This window comes from Lepidochelys kempii, chromosome 26 (assembly GCF_965140285.1).
Source record: "Lepidochelys kempii isolate rLepKem1 chromosome 26, rLepKem1.hap1, whole genome shotgun sequence".
NCBI classification, from domain to species: Eukaryota; Metazoa; Chordata; order Testudines; family Cheloniidae; genus Lepidochelys; species Lepidochelys kempii.
In genome coordinates, this window is record NC_136405.1 from 12,992,490 (window position 1) to 13,009,111 (window position 16,622).

A 16,622-nucleotide genomic window follows, 5' to 3' on the forward strand; every position below is an offset into this window, starting at 1 on the left:
TCAGTTTAACCTCGCTTCTACCAACGTCATTTAGATCAATTAGGGATGAGTTTAAGCTAAACCAAATTAACAGCGTCTACACAGGGTTTTGCACCAGTTTGAGTAAACCACTTTAAACAGCAATAAAAGTTAAACTGATGCTACTTGTGCGTGTGCAGACAAGGCCTCACCTGGTGCAAATTTGCATGCAGACAACCCCTAACTTTATCTATGGTGCCCCTCCCCTAGCATCTGCCTGTCATGCGATAAGCACTGATTTCACTCGCAACCCTTACATCTCAGCATTAACGATGGAGGAGAATAGGCGCCTTAGAAGATCTGCAGACTGGAGAATGCTATTTTCATGACCCAACATTCCCTTGCCCCTTGGTGCTATTTTTAACCCACTTCGTGGCACATTTAACCAAGGCTGAAAGGAAGTTAGGAGCTGGAGAGGTGGGATGCGAGCTGATATTTTTAGAAGTTTGCTGATAACAGGAGAGCTTCCTGAATGCTAAAAATATAACAACCCTTATTGGAAAAAAAGCAGTGGCCCATCTCCCAAAGCGGTGTGTTTACCAGCACTTGGGGACAAGAATTTTTATATGGCCACCGTCAAGCGCAGTAGTTGGAACACCAGATTAATGTACTGTAGGGAGCAGTGCTGAATCGGCTGGGGGACAAACCAGAGAGGACCCATCTGCTCAGAAGTACAATAACTTCCTATGTGATCCTGCAAGGAGTTGAGGAGTTTCTCCTTTGAGATGCATCCGATGAAGTGAGCTGTAGCTCACGAAAGCTTATGCTCAAATAAATTGGTTAGTCTCTAAGGTGCCACTAGTACTCCTTTCCGTTGAGAAAGCTTTTCCAACACAGCACGAATGACATTTGCAACACTGAGGCCACCCACACACTGCCCCCCAGTAAATAAAAAAGTAGACACCGGTAACAAACAAGCAAATCAAATACCTCAAGCAGAGCTTTTTACCCCCAAAAGGGAAAAGTGTCCGATTTCATGAAGTCCACTAGTGCAGCAGTTTTCAACCTTTTTTCATTTGCAGACCCCTAAACATTTTCAAATGGAGGTGGGACCCCTTTGGAAACCTTAGGCATAGTCTGCGGATCCCCGCGGATCACAGGTTGAAAACCGCTGCACTAAGGAGAGTGTTATAAGGACTACTATTGATTGTGTACGGAAGGTGCTCAAATACAATGGTGATAGGTGGTAGTGTAAAACCAGCTGGATGGATCCCTACTAAAAGGCAAACATATCCCCATTAATAGACCAATTTTCCCCAAAACATTTCCAAGGAAACTAAAAACAGTTCATTCCACTCAAAATTTGCGGAGGAAGTTTATGTTATTTTTCATGTAAATGAAATAACCTCCCCACCCCAATCATTTACATTCAAATTGAACATTTTCTTCTCCCTTTTTTCCGCTGGAGTAAAAAGGGGGAGAGAAACCCACACTGAAAACATTTCATTTTGAATCGAATCAAAATGAAATTTGTCCTTTCAACAAAATAACTTTTTTTTCCCCCCTGCGGAAAATTCTGTCTTGTTCAAAAAGGAATATTCCTGCCTCCGCCCCCAAAAGAAAAAACTTTCTGACAAAACAATTCTGATGGCTCTAGTGACAATCCAAACCGGTATCTCTGTTGCTGTATTACCCCAGCACAGCAGCCACTGTTGCTGTGAGTTATCAATGAGCTACACGGATTTGGCATCAAAAGTCTCTAGGCTGGGCCCTCTGTTTGGCACGTGCTCATGTTATGGGGAGCATACAAATCCCAGAAGTGACTCCTAGGAATTACTGTTAAAATGGGGGCGATGTAATGCCCTGGGCTGAATTAAGGCTAAACAAGGCCTATTCCCCCAGTGATTCAAACCACCCTCCCTTTTACCTGGACAGATTTTTCCTACCCCTGGAGCAGATCTACCTCTCCCAGCACTCCTGTTGATGGAGCCTCACCTTGATCCTCTTCCTAAACAGGCGATCTCGGGTGCTGCGCTGCTGATTACCCCTCTGACTCACTGCCCCGGATGCCAGGATTCCCGAGCCTTCCTTAATCCAGCCCTCTGCCATGTAGAGATGATGGTGTGAGCATACCAAGCTGGATCCCAGCATACAACAGGAAAATCCTTGCAGAGGTTTCAAAGTATGGGGCATGTCTGTACACTTAATCCTTAAGAAATTGATCAGCATTAAGGCAGCGGACTCCTACAAGCGGGGTCAGGGAAAGAATGCGAGTGTCACTGTACCCCCCCCCAGCCCCCTAGCTACAGGCACAGGGCAAACATCTAGAGCATGTGCATTTTTATGAAGCCTGAGTAGTTCTAGGTGGAAACTGTCTGAAGGCTGATTGCGGTCGGCAGACACTCCACTTGAGTTCAGGCTGGTTTCTAAACTACAGATAAGCATGTTGCTGACTACAGAAAAAAGCTGCATAATGGAATACGGGCCACTCCCAGCTCGTCAAGAGACCTTCCTGCCTGAGAAGTCGTTCAAGCTCAGTCCTGCAGGCAAAACGCCTGCTGAGTTCAGTGGGAGTTCTGTCCGAGTAGGTGCCACAAGCGTAGGTCATAAAGGTTTCGGGATATTCTGACATGTATAACAAGACCGTTAGACACACACAAACCTGGCATAAATCAGCAAATCTCCACTAACACTGGTGGATCTCTGCTGATCTACGCTAGCTGAGGCTCTGACTTCAACTTGAAAGGGGCTCAACAGATTTCAACTTTAAAGGAACAGAGATCTGAGGGTTTGTCTCTCGCTTACGCTTCAGGAACGCACATATAGCTTTCCAATACCAACAGCGCTTCAATGAAATGAACTGAACTGAACTGTCTGGAAGCGGTGTACTTCTTCTTAGTACAAGCAACACCTTAGATCTCTCTAACTAAAAGCTTAAATTCTTTTCTATTTTGTTTTTGCAATTTGCTGACTGTGCCCGACAGCCCTTTGCGTAGTCGATTTCACTATTTTTTCATGTGCAGTCAGTTAGCAAGGTACAAACCAGCTAACTTCAAAGACCCTTATAAACATGCACCAGGGGAAGAGGAAAACCACCCTTGTTAAAAATCCTTTGGCATGGAAATTTTAAAACAAGATTTTGGGACGTTCAAATTTTAAAGGGGAATAAATGGACATTTTTAAAAATGAATTTAAAAATATGAAGCTGATCATTTCCCTTTAATCAATCATTTTTATAGCCTCTCGTCCGGCAAACCCTTATTCTAAGGAGCAGACGCACTATGGACTGCAAGCTCAAAATGATCAAGAATGCAAAGAATCTCATCTATTATTATTTCTATCATCGTAGCATTTTAGGAACACTGTACAAACACAGAACAAAGACGGCCCCCACCCCAAACAGCTGGTAATTTAAGTTCTGCTTCTTATAAACACCAATATAAGCCCTGACTTGGCCATCCATACTTGGTCCATAAAATATCTAAGCCCATCCTTAAAGTGACAGAACCCTCCCACTACTATATCCTTCTCCCCAATTTACAGCTGGGGAAACCGAGGTAGAGGGCCCAATCCACTGTGAGCACAAACAGGCACAAGCCCTAGTGAAATCAATGTCCGCAGGAGGGTTGAATCTGGTACAGGGAGATCAACGGCTTGGGATCTAGCGGAGTCTTTGATGCAAGTGCTCTCTTTCCCAGGGCGCTGTCCACGAGGGGAAACAGAAATCGCTCCTGCTCCCACGTGGAATGACTCTCCACAGCCACACAACAGAATCTGGAACACCGAGAGTAATTAGTTCTCTTCTCCGATGGACCCCACTGACCTCAACCAGTGCCTTGAGTCTTACATTTTGTATTTAATATTTGCAGGCCTTGCAGTGAAGGGTTTGGGTAGCTGAAGCCCCCTGCGTACTGTAGGTTAGCTGCAGTGGAAACAACTGCTCTGCATGCTTGTAAAGCACTCCGGCTAAGATGCCGTTTACACGACAAGCTAGGGGTGCGACTCCCCTGCTCGTGTACATATATTAGCACCTGCACACCCCCAGCTAGCGCAAGTATAAATAGCCGCATCGCCGCAGTAGGTAGCCTGAGTAGCACCATCGGCAGTAAGCACCACGGCTTAGCCATGCCACTTACAAAACCACCAGTTGCGGGTGTGTACACGACCAGGGAAATCACACCTCTAGTTCACAGTGTAGATGGAGCTTAAGCATAATCAAGTCGACAGGGCACTGGAGTGGGAGTCAGGAGATCAGAGTTCTGCCACTGACCCGCTGGGTGACCCTGGGCAAGTCATTTCACCTGATGCCTCTGTTTTCCCTCCCACCCTATGGCTGTTTAGAGTGTAAATTTTTGGGAGCAGAGACTGTCCCCTGTTGTGATTTACAGTGCCCGACACAACTGGGCCCTGATCCTGATTGTACCTCTAGATGTTACTTTACAGATGGTAAAAATAAACCTGAAAGGGCCACGTTCTCCAGAGATAAAGAGAAATTCTCTCCCCACAGTATAGCTTAGTTCTAAGTAGCTCTGGAGCATGTAACATGGTAACCCTCAGCTCCGCTACCAGGAAAGAAAAGGGGACCTCACTGGGCCAGAACTCCATTATATGAGGGCATGTCATTCAGATGAGATCCTAAGGGTATGTCTACACTGCAATAAACCCACGTGACTAACCAGCGTCAGCTGACGGGCTTGTGGGGCTCAGACTGCTGGGCTATAAAACTGCAGTAGAAACGTTCAAGCTTAAGCTGGAGCCCAAGCTCTGGGACCCTGCAGGGTCTATACTGCAATTTTGTAGCTCCAAAGCCCATGTCAGCTGACACAGGCTAGCTGTGGGTGTTTTACTGCTGTGTAGTCATGGAACCAGAGAATCTTAGGGCTGGAAGGGACCTTGAGAGGTCGTCTAGTCCAGTCTCCTGCACTCACGGCAGGACTAAGTATTATCTTGACCATCCCCGACAGGTGTTTGTCTAACCTGCTCTTAAATACCTCCAATGATGGAGATTCCACAACCTCCCTAGGCAATTTATTCCAATGCTTAACCACCCTGACAGTTAGGAAATTTTTCCTAATGTCCAACCTAAACCACCCTTGCTGCAATTTAAGCCCACTGCTTCTTGTCCTGTCGTCAGAGGTTGAGGAGAACAATTTTTCTCCCTCTTCCTTTTAACAACCTTCTATGTACTTGAAAACTTATCATGTCCCCTCATACCTTTACTTTATGTATACAGGTTTCCGAGTAGCAGCCGTGTTAGTCTGTATCTGCAAAAAGAAAAGGAGGACTTGTGGCACCTTAGAGACTAACCAATTTAGTTGAGCATAAGCTTCCGTGAGCTACATACAGCTCACTTCATCGGATGCACGCATGAAAGCTTATGCTCAACTAAATTGGTTAGTCTCTAAGGTGCCACAAGTCCTCCTTTTCTTTTTATGTATACACTGCATTGTAAACCCGGGTTTAGGTTTGAGACCAACCCCTCCTACCATCTACATGCAAATCTGTCTGACTCTGGTCAGCAAGCACTCAGGTGCAAGTCCTAGGACCCACTGGGGCGTGGGGAGCGAGTGGATCTGAGCCCGAGACCAGCTGAGACTCAGTTCCAAGCCCTGTCATTTTGCAGTGTGGATGCAAGTCAAGCTGCAGACCTGAGCCAGAAGGTCTGCATGGCACAATATGGATGTATTAGCACAGGTGTGAGACCCAGGTCCAGCAACCGTACCACCAGGTTTACGACACAGTGTGGACACTCCAGCCTGGGATTGGATACACTGAGTCCACAAGCTTGGGTCCCACAGACCCCAGTTTATCATGTAGTGTAGACAGACCCTAACTGGCCTGCAACTCCCACGAACCTGACTTTGTTTCATTGTTTATTTAAGGAGCCTAGATACTATGATGATGGGCACAAGCTAAGGGATACGACATGATGAGAGAGGAGATAACTAAAAGATAAGAAGATGGCTCGCTGGATAATCGGGATTTGATCTGATTGTAATTAGGTTGTAAGCTCCTGAGAGCATGGACAGCAGTGGACCATGCTGTCTGTCAGCAATTAACACATAATAGTAAATCACCATCATTTGTCTCTATGCACACATACACACATGAATTCTCCACAGCTCTCTCTGAAGAATACACGGTAGGCAGCAATCCTGCCTGGGTCTGTGGGAGTTGGACTGAGGGAGTCTCATAGGGCTTTTCCATCTTTGCATGTATCTGACTGCCGGGACATACGGTGGGGAGGGCACATCTGGAGTCAACCAAATACAGTCTGCAAAACAAACAAGAGGAGGCCTAGGCCCCCCGGCATGAAGTCCTGCCCATCCAGCGCTGTAATCCCCACAGCTTCTCCGACAGTCAAACAGAAACAGCCCAGGGTTTCCACACAAGGGGGTTTTATGACCTAACATGGTCTCTGAGGCAGACGGTTTTCTTCCCCCTTAATCTCCATATTGTGTTTCTTGTGGCCACTCCGAGAGGAGGATAAGAGTACGAATGCCCCCCCGCCCAGAAAAAGGAAGCACTGCAAAGGCGCCTCCAGCTTAGCATCCCCCCCGAGGACTGGCCCATTTTCTCTTTCGCTAGCAGTGTTGTTCCAGCGGGCTGAGCACATGGTTGGCTTCGCTGAAGCGCCCTGTCCTAGCCTCACCCGGGGATTGTCCCTCACAGGGAGAGAGCAACTGAGAATTGCCAACGCAGGCAACAACGGGGGAACGCTGCTGGCATCAGGACTCGGGCACTGAGTCTAACACCAGCGCTGACTATGACTCCTCCTTTAACCTCTAACATTTAATACGTGAACCAGGGATAACAATGCTCAAGAGGGAGTTCTGAGGCTGAGGTCTCGTCTACACACAAATTTGCTCTGGTCTAGTTAAACCAATGCAACACCTCTGCACGGGACGATCTTACTTGGATTTAGTTCCAACCTGTTCCTAAAATGAATCGAAATAAGCCTGGATTAAGCTGAAATAAGAGTGTCCACATGGGTGTTTGTGCCATTTAACTAAACCGGTTCAAGGGGTGCCACTCAGTATGTAGACGATCTCCGCGCGAGTTAGCTTCCGGCAATACTCTGTAACTGAAACACAATCTCCACATGCCAAGTGCTATCTCCAGGAACGGCCAAATCCTGAGGGTCTCAACACAGAGATTAACCCTGATCAGAGAAATAATGAAAAACCAGTTTCATTCCACGTGTGGATTTAGAGCCAGGCCGAGCGCCCTGAAAATTTCTTGGAAGGGCACATTTCCCCCGCACTGTCTCTTCGAGGGGGCGAAAGAACCATCCCATCTCATGGCTCGTTCACCCTCAAGCCTCTCTGCCAAGGTAAGGGCCTATTAGTGCCAGAGCAAGTGAGATGCCTAAGCCCATTTCACCTACAGTGGAACCATCTTTCCTTCCATCTTGGTACATCTTTGGCCCGCGTGACCACTCCATTGAGTGCTTCCTGAACGCCATCCTCATGCCGCTCCCTGTGAGGTCAGGATTCTCACCCCCATTTCGCTTCAGCAATACTGAAGCCTGGAGCGGGGAGGAGACAGAGGCCTTGTCCACACTTAAAAACACCACAGCAGCAGAGTGTTTCAGTGTAGACACTCGCTACGCCAACAGGAGAATTCCTCCCATCAGCAGAGGTAATCCACCTCCCCAAGAGATGGTAGCTTGGAAGAATTATTCTGTTGACCTAGTACTGGTTATACAAGCAGCTAGGTCGGCATACCTACATCGCTCAGGGGGTGTAAGAAGTTTTCACACCCGTTGGCGACGCAGTTGGGCCGACCTAGTTTTCTAGTGTAGACCAGGCCTTCCACGTGAAGTCTGTGGCAGAGCGAAGCTTCGGCCTCCTGAGGCCCAGTTATGAGCCAGCCTTTGTATCCTCTGGCTAACAGCGTAGGGCTCGATTTGACCTGGGATTGTGCAGCAATTTCTCTCCTCACTAATTCCCACTGTGCCCCAGTTCTTAGCCCCAGTCTACACCTAAATATTAGCTCGACCTAGCTACACTGCTCAGAGCTGTAAACATTTTTATGCCCAGAGTGATGCACTTACGTTGACCAACGCCCCCGCCCCCAGCGCAGACTCAGCTAGGTTGATGGAAGAGTTCTTCCACCGACCTAGCTACGCAGCCTGTGGGAAAGGTGGAATAACTACATCAATGGAAAAACCCTTTCTGTCACTGCAGTAAGCGTCCACACTGCAGTGCTAGGTTGGTGTAGCTGCAGTTATGCTGCTGTGTTGCCGGTAATGTAGACATAGCCTTCGTTTCGCGTCGGAGCTGCCTTTCCAATTCACTTTCCCTGACAACAAGAAGGCCCCACTTCAAAGTGAGACTGGAGCAGTCAGTCGCTGGCCAGTATAAACAACCCCAGACCTGCTGTGACCCCATAACAAGGAGAGGCCAAACGAGGTAACTTCCCACCCGAAAGGGACAGCCAGTCCCTTTGGAAATCTTCTAAAGACAGCTCCAAACAAGAGGGTTTCTTCAAAGGCGGCCCTGTGTTTTGAGAGAGCCCCGAGGGGAAGGGGCCCATCTCCCACGTTCCATACGGTACTCTAATGCGACACAAATGTTGAGAGCACAAGAAGTCTGTTCTACCCCCCTCACGCACCAAGGAGACATCTGACAGCAATTTCCCAGGCTGCCGGAGGGACCCGTCTTTGAGGAGACCTTGCCGTTTCACTTCCCAAGGCCAGGAGCAAAGTAGCGGCGCATTTAACAAAAAACAACAAACCAAACGAGGTCTGTGTTCCCAGCAACGAGGTTGCTGGACCCAGGATGCCCAGAGAAAGTGGCAGGAGGGTTGTCCTCAGCAGAGGGTCCACATTCTGGTGTCCTGGGAAGGGAATACAGGGGTGGGACATGGGCTCAACATGCCAATCTGGGCAGAGTTAATAGGATGGCGCAGGCGCCCGGTCAGTGGATCAAATTGTGGTAGGAGGGGAGCAAGGCGGAATTGCTGGAGGGGAGCTCTGTGAGCCTTGCCCAAATTTCTTCTCTCGGAGAGCGCAAATAGTGGGGATCTCAGACCCCAGAGATCTGCTGGAGCACAAATTTTCAACCACCCTCCCTTTCTTTGTGCTAGACGGGAGGAGGAGCCTCAAACTCTTTTCTGATGTGACATGAGGGCATGGAATCAGCAGGATCGTTATCCCTTGGGCTAGGGGCCTTGTGGGACTCCCCCTGCCCCCAAGTTCTAGGGCCCCCTTGCCCCTCTCCAGCTTCCATAGAGCCATGCTGCCAGGGACCCCACAGCTGCCCCTGCAAAGGGAGATTTCATGGTGCAGAGTGGGAACCTGGAAAAGCTAATGCGGCCCCAAACTTCTGTGGATTCCTCACCACCAGTTGGGAGGGGACACATATACCACCCGTCCAGCCCTCACTTCCACGCATAGATGGGGGGACCCTCCCCCTGCACCCACACATGCAACCCATTTCATTCTGTCCGTGCCTAGTGCAGGACAGTCCCTTGCTCTAGGTTGCTTCTCCAGGGCTGTGCTAGACTGTGTGCTAAATAACCCAATGACAGGTGTCTCTTCACTTCCCGGGACAGCCCGTTGCACAGCCAAACAGATATTCAGACTCGGTCTTCCTATCGTTCATCTCATCCCGTCCTTCCTAGTTATGGCCATCACCTAGACAAGACCCTCTACCCTTGGTGTCCATGTCTGCTGAATGCCCATAGAGAGTTACCAACTCCCCCTCACCCTGGCGCGCTCTACACCTATCGAATTCTTGCTCCAAAAATCAGTGCCCTCCAACCCGAGCACCACTTTTGCTGCTCTCCTTCAAATTCCCTCTAGCTCGCTAGCCCTGTGGGGCTTAGACCTGAACACAGAACTCCAGACCTCGGCTCACAAGGAAAGAAGTCTGGTCTAGAGGTTAAGACCCTCCGACTGAAAGACAGCAGAGCAGACCTAGGTTCAATCCTCAGCCCCGCCACCAACTCCTTGGGCCAAAACAGGTGACACTTGAAAATCTGGCCCTACATGTCCCCATGGGAGCTGCTGGGTGCTGCTGACCACCTTTGAAAATCGGGCCGTGGCTGAGAGGACTAAATGGGAACTGATCTCTCTGCGGGGGCTGAGCACTTCACTACCTGGTCTTCAGTCTCTCTGTGGAGATGTCTATGTCGCAGTCAGAGGGGTGACTGCAGCATGCGAGGACGTACCCAAGCGTAGTTTGATCCAATAGCAGGGAAGCCATGGCAGCATGGGACTGCCACTCAAGTACACACTCGAGGGTCCCGGCTGGGCTCCTACAGCCTGAGCTTCACCGCTGTTGGAGCGAGCTAGCTCAGGTGCGTCTACACGTGCTGCAGCGTCACACCTCTGACTGCAGTGTAGACAGACCCCAAACCTGAGTTTCCCCATCTGTTCCAATGGGGATAGTAGCACTGTCCTAATTCACAGACATGTGGTGTGTTCATCTCTGGGGGATGCACCAATGTTACGGAGGAGAAGAGGGTATCCAAAAACCTAGGCAGGCAGGAAAGGTCTGAAACGAACTGGGCTGCGGGAATTCCTCCTAATTGCTCTGTTTTCTCCTCTCCGAGATGTGTCTCGTGGATGGGGAGAGGAGAACGCCAGTGTAACCGCAATTAGAAATTCAAAAGGAATGAAAAAGGGAAGGACATGGCGCTGAAAACCATCAAGGGCCACACAATTATAGCTGTGTTCTCAGCAGCTCGGCCAACACGCCAGCTTTTAAGTGCTTCGTTTAAGCCCGTTGAAAATACACAGAAATATTATGGGGGTGGGGAACTGAATGCATTTGGGGACCACTGCGAAAACAGCACTTGGCGTGTTAACGAATATTAACAAGTTGCAGTTGAACCCTTGCATCCAGTGACCTCTCAGGGCTTTGCAAACACGAAGTCCCATGCAACCAGGACAGCAAGGGGATGCTGCTGCCGACCAGGGCTGAGCAGAATCAGCAGAGCTCTGGGCATGGGAAGCCCAGGGCTGGAACAGCAGCGGCAGCTGGATGTCAGGCAGGGGTGGGGGGTCCATCGGCAGCCAGGCACGTGGGAGCTTGGACACTGCTCTCGCTACTAGATGCCGTTGCTCCCAGACGCGGACCTCACCCACAAAACGTTGGTGAACCGAACCTCCAGTCTGCAGACCCAAGCCGAGTGGCTCGATGGGGGCTGCAGTGAAAAGCTATAAACTGGCTCAGACTGTACAAGGGCCACACCTGCACCTTAGATGCACATCAGACATCAGGTGTGTCTTCCAGAGGAGCAACACACAGGGCTTGGCAGGCTGTGGGCTTCAAGCTCACAGAACTCCAGCGCAAGACTCTCCTTGACTTCAGTGGGAACATGACCATGCCCTCAACTAGCTAACCTGTGATAGCTATGGGAGGTCACAGGGATATTAAAGGGTAACTATGCACGCTGCACATTGGTCGTCTTTGCTCCCACTGTGTTTATCACCCGCCCGGGGATTCCATTAAGGACCAGGATAAAAAAAAACCCTATCACACTAAAGTTCACATGAAGGCTGTCAGTCAAGGTGGGGGGGGGGTGTCTTTAGGTAATCTGCTCTAGTTAAGCAAGAGGGGGGGCGCAATGCAAGGATCGCCAGGGGATGAGCACAGTGACCCCTTCTGGCCTTAAAATTTCTGAATTGATGAAAAAGTTCCTCTACAAACCCCAGGCTCTGCTCAATTAAATGCCAAAGGAGAGAGGCAAAGTGCATCATCCGTCCCAGCTATACCTGAACTGGGAGCTGCAGTCCGGGGCGATAAGGTACAGAAGACTGCAGCCTGGAGACACAATTCCGCTGTGCTGCTGGGCTCCCCAAAGGGTTAATTATAAATCTAATATCTTTTACAGATCAGAGGCAGATTTTCACACACGGAGCCAATCAAATCTACCCCTTATCTAACAAATCCTGCACATCACGGCTTTTCCGCCCGGCTCCCTTTGTTCCTTTGCAGCGCAGCTGGGGGTGGGGGAACTCTGAGGAGGAACCTCTACAATTCGTGCCTTTTCCCTTGCTTCTCTCCCCCCCACACACCCCAGCTATCAGCAGCATTGCCGCCCCTGCTCCCTTGGTCCCGAGAAGGCTTTGGATCTGCCAATCTCTGCAAAGATCTTGCAGGGTGTGCATTGTGAGGCCATTCTGCTTCCTTAGTGGGGATCAATTACTCAGACTCCCTCTCTCTCTTTTGCCTGAGTGATGCTGTAGAAATCAACCTCCCACGGGACAAAGTCACCCCAGTTTTCATGACAAATATGCCCCCACACACACACCTCGATTACCACCACCATTTCCCCTTGAAAACGCACCCCTGGGCTAGCTCTCCTTTCATTTACCCAGGCAAATAATAAAGATAATTTTTTTTAAATCCCCAGCTTTTTTTCTCCCCCAATGATCGTTTTTAAGTTCCCCCAGAAGCGAAGCAGACAAGATTTTTAGAAGGAAAAAAAAATCCACCTTAAGGGAAAGTGAGTTGTTTTTTTTTAAATGCCTCAGCCAAAAAAAGAAAGAAAACCACACACACACAAATATACCTTGGAAAGCTTCCAAATTCAGTAAGCTACTTAAGAAAATAAGTTAGTAGCCATTTATAATTTAAGATCATTACAGGAAAACCCCACCGCGGATCTCCAGGACCTTACAAATGACAGGGTAACCTTTGTGCTGAAGAAATGTGTTTCCTCTCTTGTCTTCCCCACCACCACCGCTCGCCTCCCCGTCTAGTTACTTTGGTGCCCCGGGGGGCAAATGCTGTCAAAGCAAAACTATCTCTGAGCTCACCCCCTGCCCAGATGGCTGCATGGACCTGGTGCAATATTTTAGAAAAGGTGGGGAGCAGCAAGGGCTGGTTTTCCATAGCAACAGCTTACAAAGGTCGGTGCTCCCACATCGTTGCCCTGTCTGCCAGTTCAGCTGCGGTTTGCAAATTCTGCGATTTAAACATGACATGCTGCCTCCCACCAGCTTGTAATCTCTGCACTCAGTAGATCGACAGACAGACAGACACCAGAGAAAGCTGCACCAGATTAACACACACACACACACACACACACCAGTGCCAAGGTTCAACCAAACACACACACGCCGGGTAAACCTTGGCACTCTCTGTAACAAAGACAGAGAGACAGAGAGAGAGAGACAGACAGACCTCTCGGAAAAATTGCACACAAGGGAAAGATCAAAAGGGAACACTTACATTTGCAGAATCCACTGGAAAAGAACCAAAAACAGAGAGGCGAAAGGAAAGGGAAGCATGGAAGGGTCCACAGGAAAACGTGACACACCACAACTAAGGACCACAGAGGAGGAAACACTGATCTAGTTATTCAGCCTACACACACTTCCCCCTCCCCCCGCCGAACAGCTGTAGGGGCCATTATCCTTCTTGCACAGTGCACGTACATAGCCGGAATGGCAGCAGTATTGCATGCAGGCGGAGAAAGCAGGGTCGGTGCGGGCGACGGAGGGACAGAATTAACTCCCCCACCCCTTTGAAATAAAACGCCGCACCCCGGCGGGCTCAGAGGGGGCAGGCCTCGGCCTCTTCAGGGAGGCTTTGAAAAAGCAAAATAGAGAAATGAATAAATAAATAAATCGACTGGCACCAAATCCCCTGCCCCTGAAAAGCGGAGATTCAGCATTTTGCGAGCGCCGAGTTTTTCTGCCTCCAGCTTCAGTCAAAGAACCTTAAATGCCCCCTGACTGTTCCGTTAAAGGGACCGGTTACATATGCTGCTCCTGCAGCATAGTCCCAACCCCCGTATCCCTTAACACAGAGCTGGGCACTCCCTTTTGGGAACATGACAGTGGCCGGTTGCTGTTTTCTTTAATGCACCAAGGCATTTCTGGTGGGAAAGCCTCAGTCCGATCAGCGCTCGCTGAACACTCCCCCACCCCACCCCCGCCGCAGCCCCTCAACCTTGGGTGAACCCAGGTCTGGATCTAGGAGAGCCTGCGTTGGAACGAAAGCAACCGGCCACCCTTCTGCCTGCTCTCACTCCCCATCTGATGTAATCAGGGAAGCTCACAGAACCAAGGAATTGTGGAGTCACTCCACCGTACATGCCTACGTAGAGTCATGCTGCCAATCACCTACCGCGGGGCACGGGATCCTGATCACGAGGTCCTAGACTTGTAACCCGCTCACTGGCGGAAGAATCAAAATCAACTCGACAGCAATACTGGGGAGGGGATAGGTAACATTTTCCAGTCATATCTTATTATGGACTGATCAGCTGAGAAAGAGCCACCACCTACTGATCCAACAAGCTTTACACGTGTTATTCCTCCCGCTCCTGGCTCCCAAGGCATTTGGGGAGCTAAGTGCAGGTCCGTCAATCCTAAATCCCAGGTGCCTGGAACAAGGCGGTGAGCTAGACGGCTCAGGAGGTTGGTGCAAGGAAGGAAGAGTCATCCGGTTCAAATCCTGGTACATGGGCAAAGACTCCAAGATGCTGGCTCCTTGGTGAGAGTTTGGGGTCTCTGGTTTCCAGAGGGCGTGCGTCCACAAGGCACAAATCACAACCCCCGCTCCTCGTGATACAAGACAGTCTCGATCCAGCTGCTAAATGACACAAAACCCAGCATCCAGGTTGGTCCCATGTTGGCAGTCTCCGCGGGATGGATGAGGACTGAATGAACCATGGGGATCTCACTCCCCATCTCATTCGCAAGAAGGTCTCCAAGACAAGGGATCTGGGACACATCAACACAGTGGTACGGGGGAACCATACACTGCTGCTAGCTGCTCTGTGGGGAGACGGATGGGCTCTCTCCTGCAGGGGTTTTCCAATACACAAGCACCACGTGAACTCAAAAAGAATCTAAAATAGGCCGGCTTGAATGGCAAGGAACCACAAAAGCCAGCAGCACTGCATCTTCTGGGTGCAGGAATGGAAGAGGCTTGCCCAGGGGCTCCATGGGACAAGGCATGAATGGGAAGAGACTGCAAGTGACCCTTCGTGTCTTCCAAGAGCTGGTAGTTGCCAGAAACCCTGCAGAACAAAGGCCATTCATCTCCCCACGGAGCAGCCAGCAGCAGCGTATGGTTCCCCCGTACCACTGCATTGGTGTGTCTCAGCTCCCGTGCCTTGGAGACCTTCTGGTTGTTCCCAAGGGGCTGCCATGATCACTATTCCCGATGGGGTACAGACCTATCGCACATGCCCATTAGGGTTTGGGTCCATATGGAGTTAATTTTCAGGCCCTTGAAGGTCTGTATGAACTGGCAGTGATCAAAAACACAGGGAGAGCAGAGAAATGTGGCCTGCAACAGGGCAGTTCTGGAGCTCCACAACTTCAAAAGGAGTGAGGTGCCCAACTCCCAGCAACTTTTAATAGGAATTGAGCACCTGCCCTTAGGCTCCCAGCCCACACTGCCTCTGCAACACACTTGCTAAGTGTGCTGCATCCCACTCAAATGTCTGACTCAAAGGATAAGAACGTACTACCGCAACCAGCTAAAAAGGAGTAACTTAATCTCAAGCAATAGAAATGTGTGCTTTTAGCACTGAAGATCCCGTGCTGACACTTTGCAAAGGAATGAGTGTTCATTTAAAACTTGGGGGCAGGACATTTTCCGGATTTTAAAATAATATTTCATGTCAATTTCCCCCTATCTGCCCCAAAGGCAGAGGGAAGCCCAGGATGAAGGCATGCGTGAAGTGGGCGTCTTTTAAGTTTTCCCGTTCCCTTGGGAAGACAGGTCTACACTGGATGCTAAAGGGGACAAGCCTTGTCCTTGCTAACTTTCTAAAGCTCACAATAGGCCCTCCTGAGTGAAATCCTGTTATGACTGGCCAGATGGGGAAGCTCTTACAGGGAACTGCAGGGGGTCTATGGAGAACTAAGTATAGCAAATGTAGTGACATCCCAACTCCTTCAGTGAGTAGGGCAAGTGGTTAGGATGACGGAAGACAAACCAGCTAAGCTTCTCTTGAAGGCTATCCGTATGCTGGCTGACCTCCTGGCTGCCTCTTCTCAATCACCCTTGTTCGCCACATCACAAGTTGCTTGGTACGCTAGTGGACACATGAAGCCCAAAAGTCCCCAAGAGCAAATGGCTAGGTAGAAGCTGCTGTTGTCCTGAGAATACGACAATCCAATTCTCCGCTTCTGTCTGAGGATCTCAGTGCCACTCATAACAGTCTCGCTGCTGCCTTATACCCTTCCCGTTTGTCTTATCCACCTTTCATCTGTTGTCTCTCATCCCACAGTCAGAGTGCAAGCTTCAACTTCTGCCCATATATAATCTGGTTGACAACCTATCCATGAGACAAACAATAATAATATCGGTGAGGACGTGGCAGCGTACTCATACCTGCGGACATCAGCTGGCGCGGGTGCTGCTTGCCAAAAGCCATTAAGAAAACCCGTGGTTTAGGTTTTACTGGATCCCAAAGGAGAAAGCAAGCTCCTGCCATCCCAGGAGGGAACAAGCCTTTGAATCCCAAAGCAGCCCTGCATCATTTTGCTAAGCATCAGAACGAGAGAAGAGCCCAGATCTCTCATCCGGACTGGGACTAGTAGTCCCCTGGCTGTACAGCCAGACCATGTAAAAACCAGAAATGGTTCAAAGCTGGGGACTATTTGTTTAAAAATCTCCTGAATGAATAATCATAATAATAAAATAACCCAGAACAAAACAGCCGAGACTTTCTTCCATTTTCCTGCC

General features: G+C 49.5%; 1 protein-coding gene across 5 annotated transcripts in view; it reads right to left on the reverse strand.

Moving 5' to 3' along the window:
- Positions 1-16,622, reverse strand: part of TET3 (tet methylcytosine dioxygenase 3) — a 156,993-nt gene that overhangs the window by 67,689 nt on the left and 72,682 nt on the right. Inside the window, exon 1 of one of the 5 annotated variants that reach the window (XM_073325186.2) lies at positions 13,146-13,541. The exons of 3 other annotated variants lie outside the window; for them this stretch is intronic. Coding sequence is in view for 1 of the 2 variants with exons in the window: in XM_073325182.2 (XP_073181283.2) it covers positions 1,954-2,067 (114 nt within the window). In the remaining variant the exon portion in view is untranslated. Of the gene's footprint in view, positions 1-1,953; positions 2,076-13,145; positions 13,542-16,622 lie in introns of those variants that run through there. One more of the 5 variants, XM_073325182.2, reaches the window with a different exon arrangement.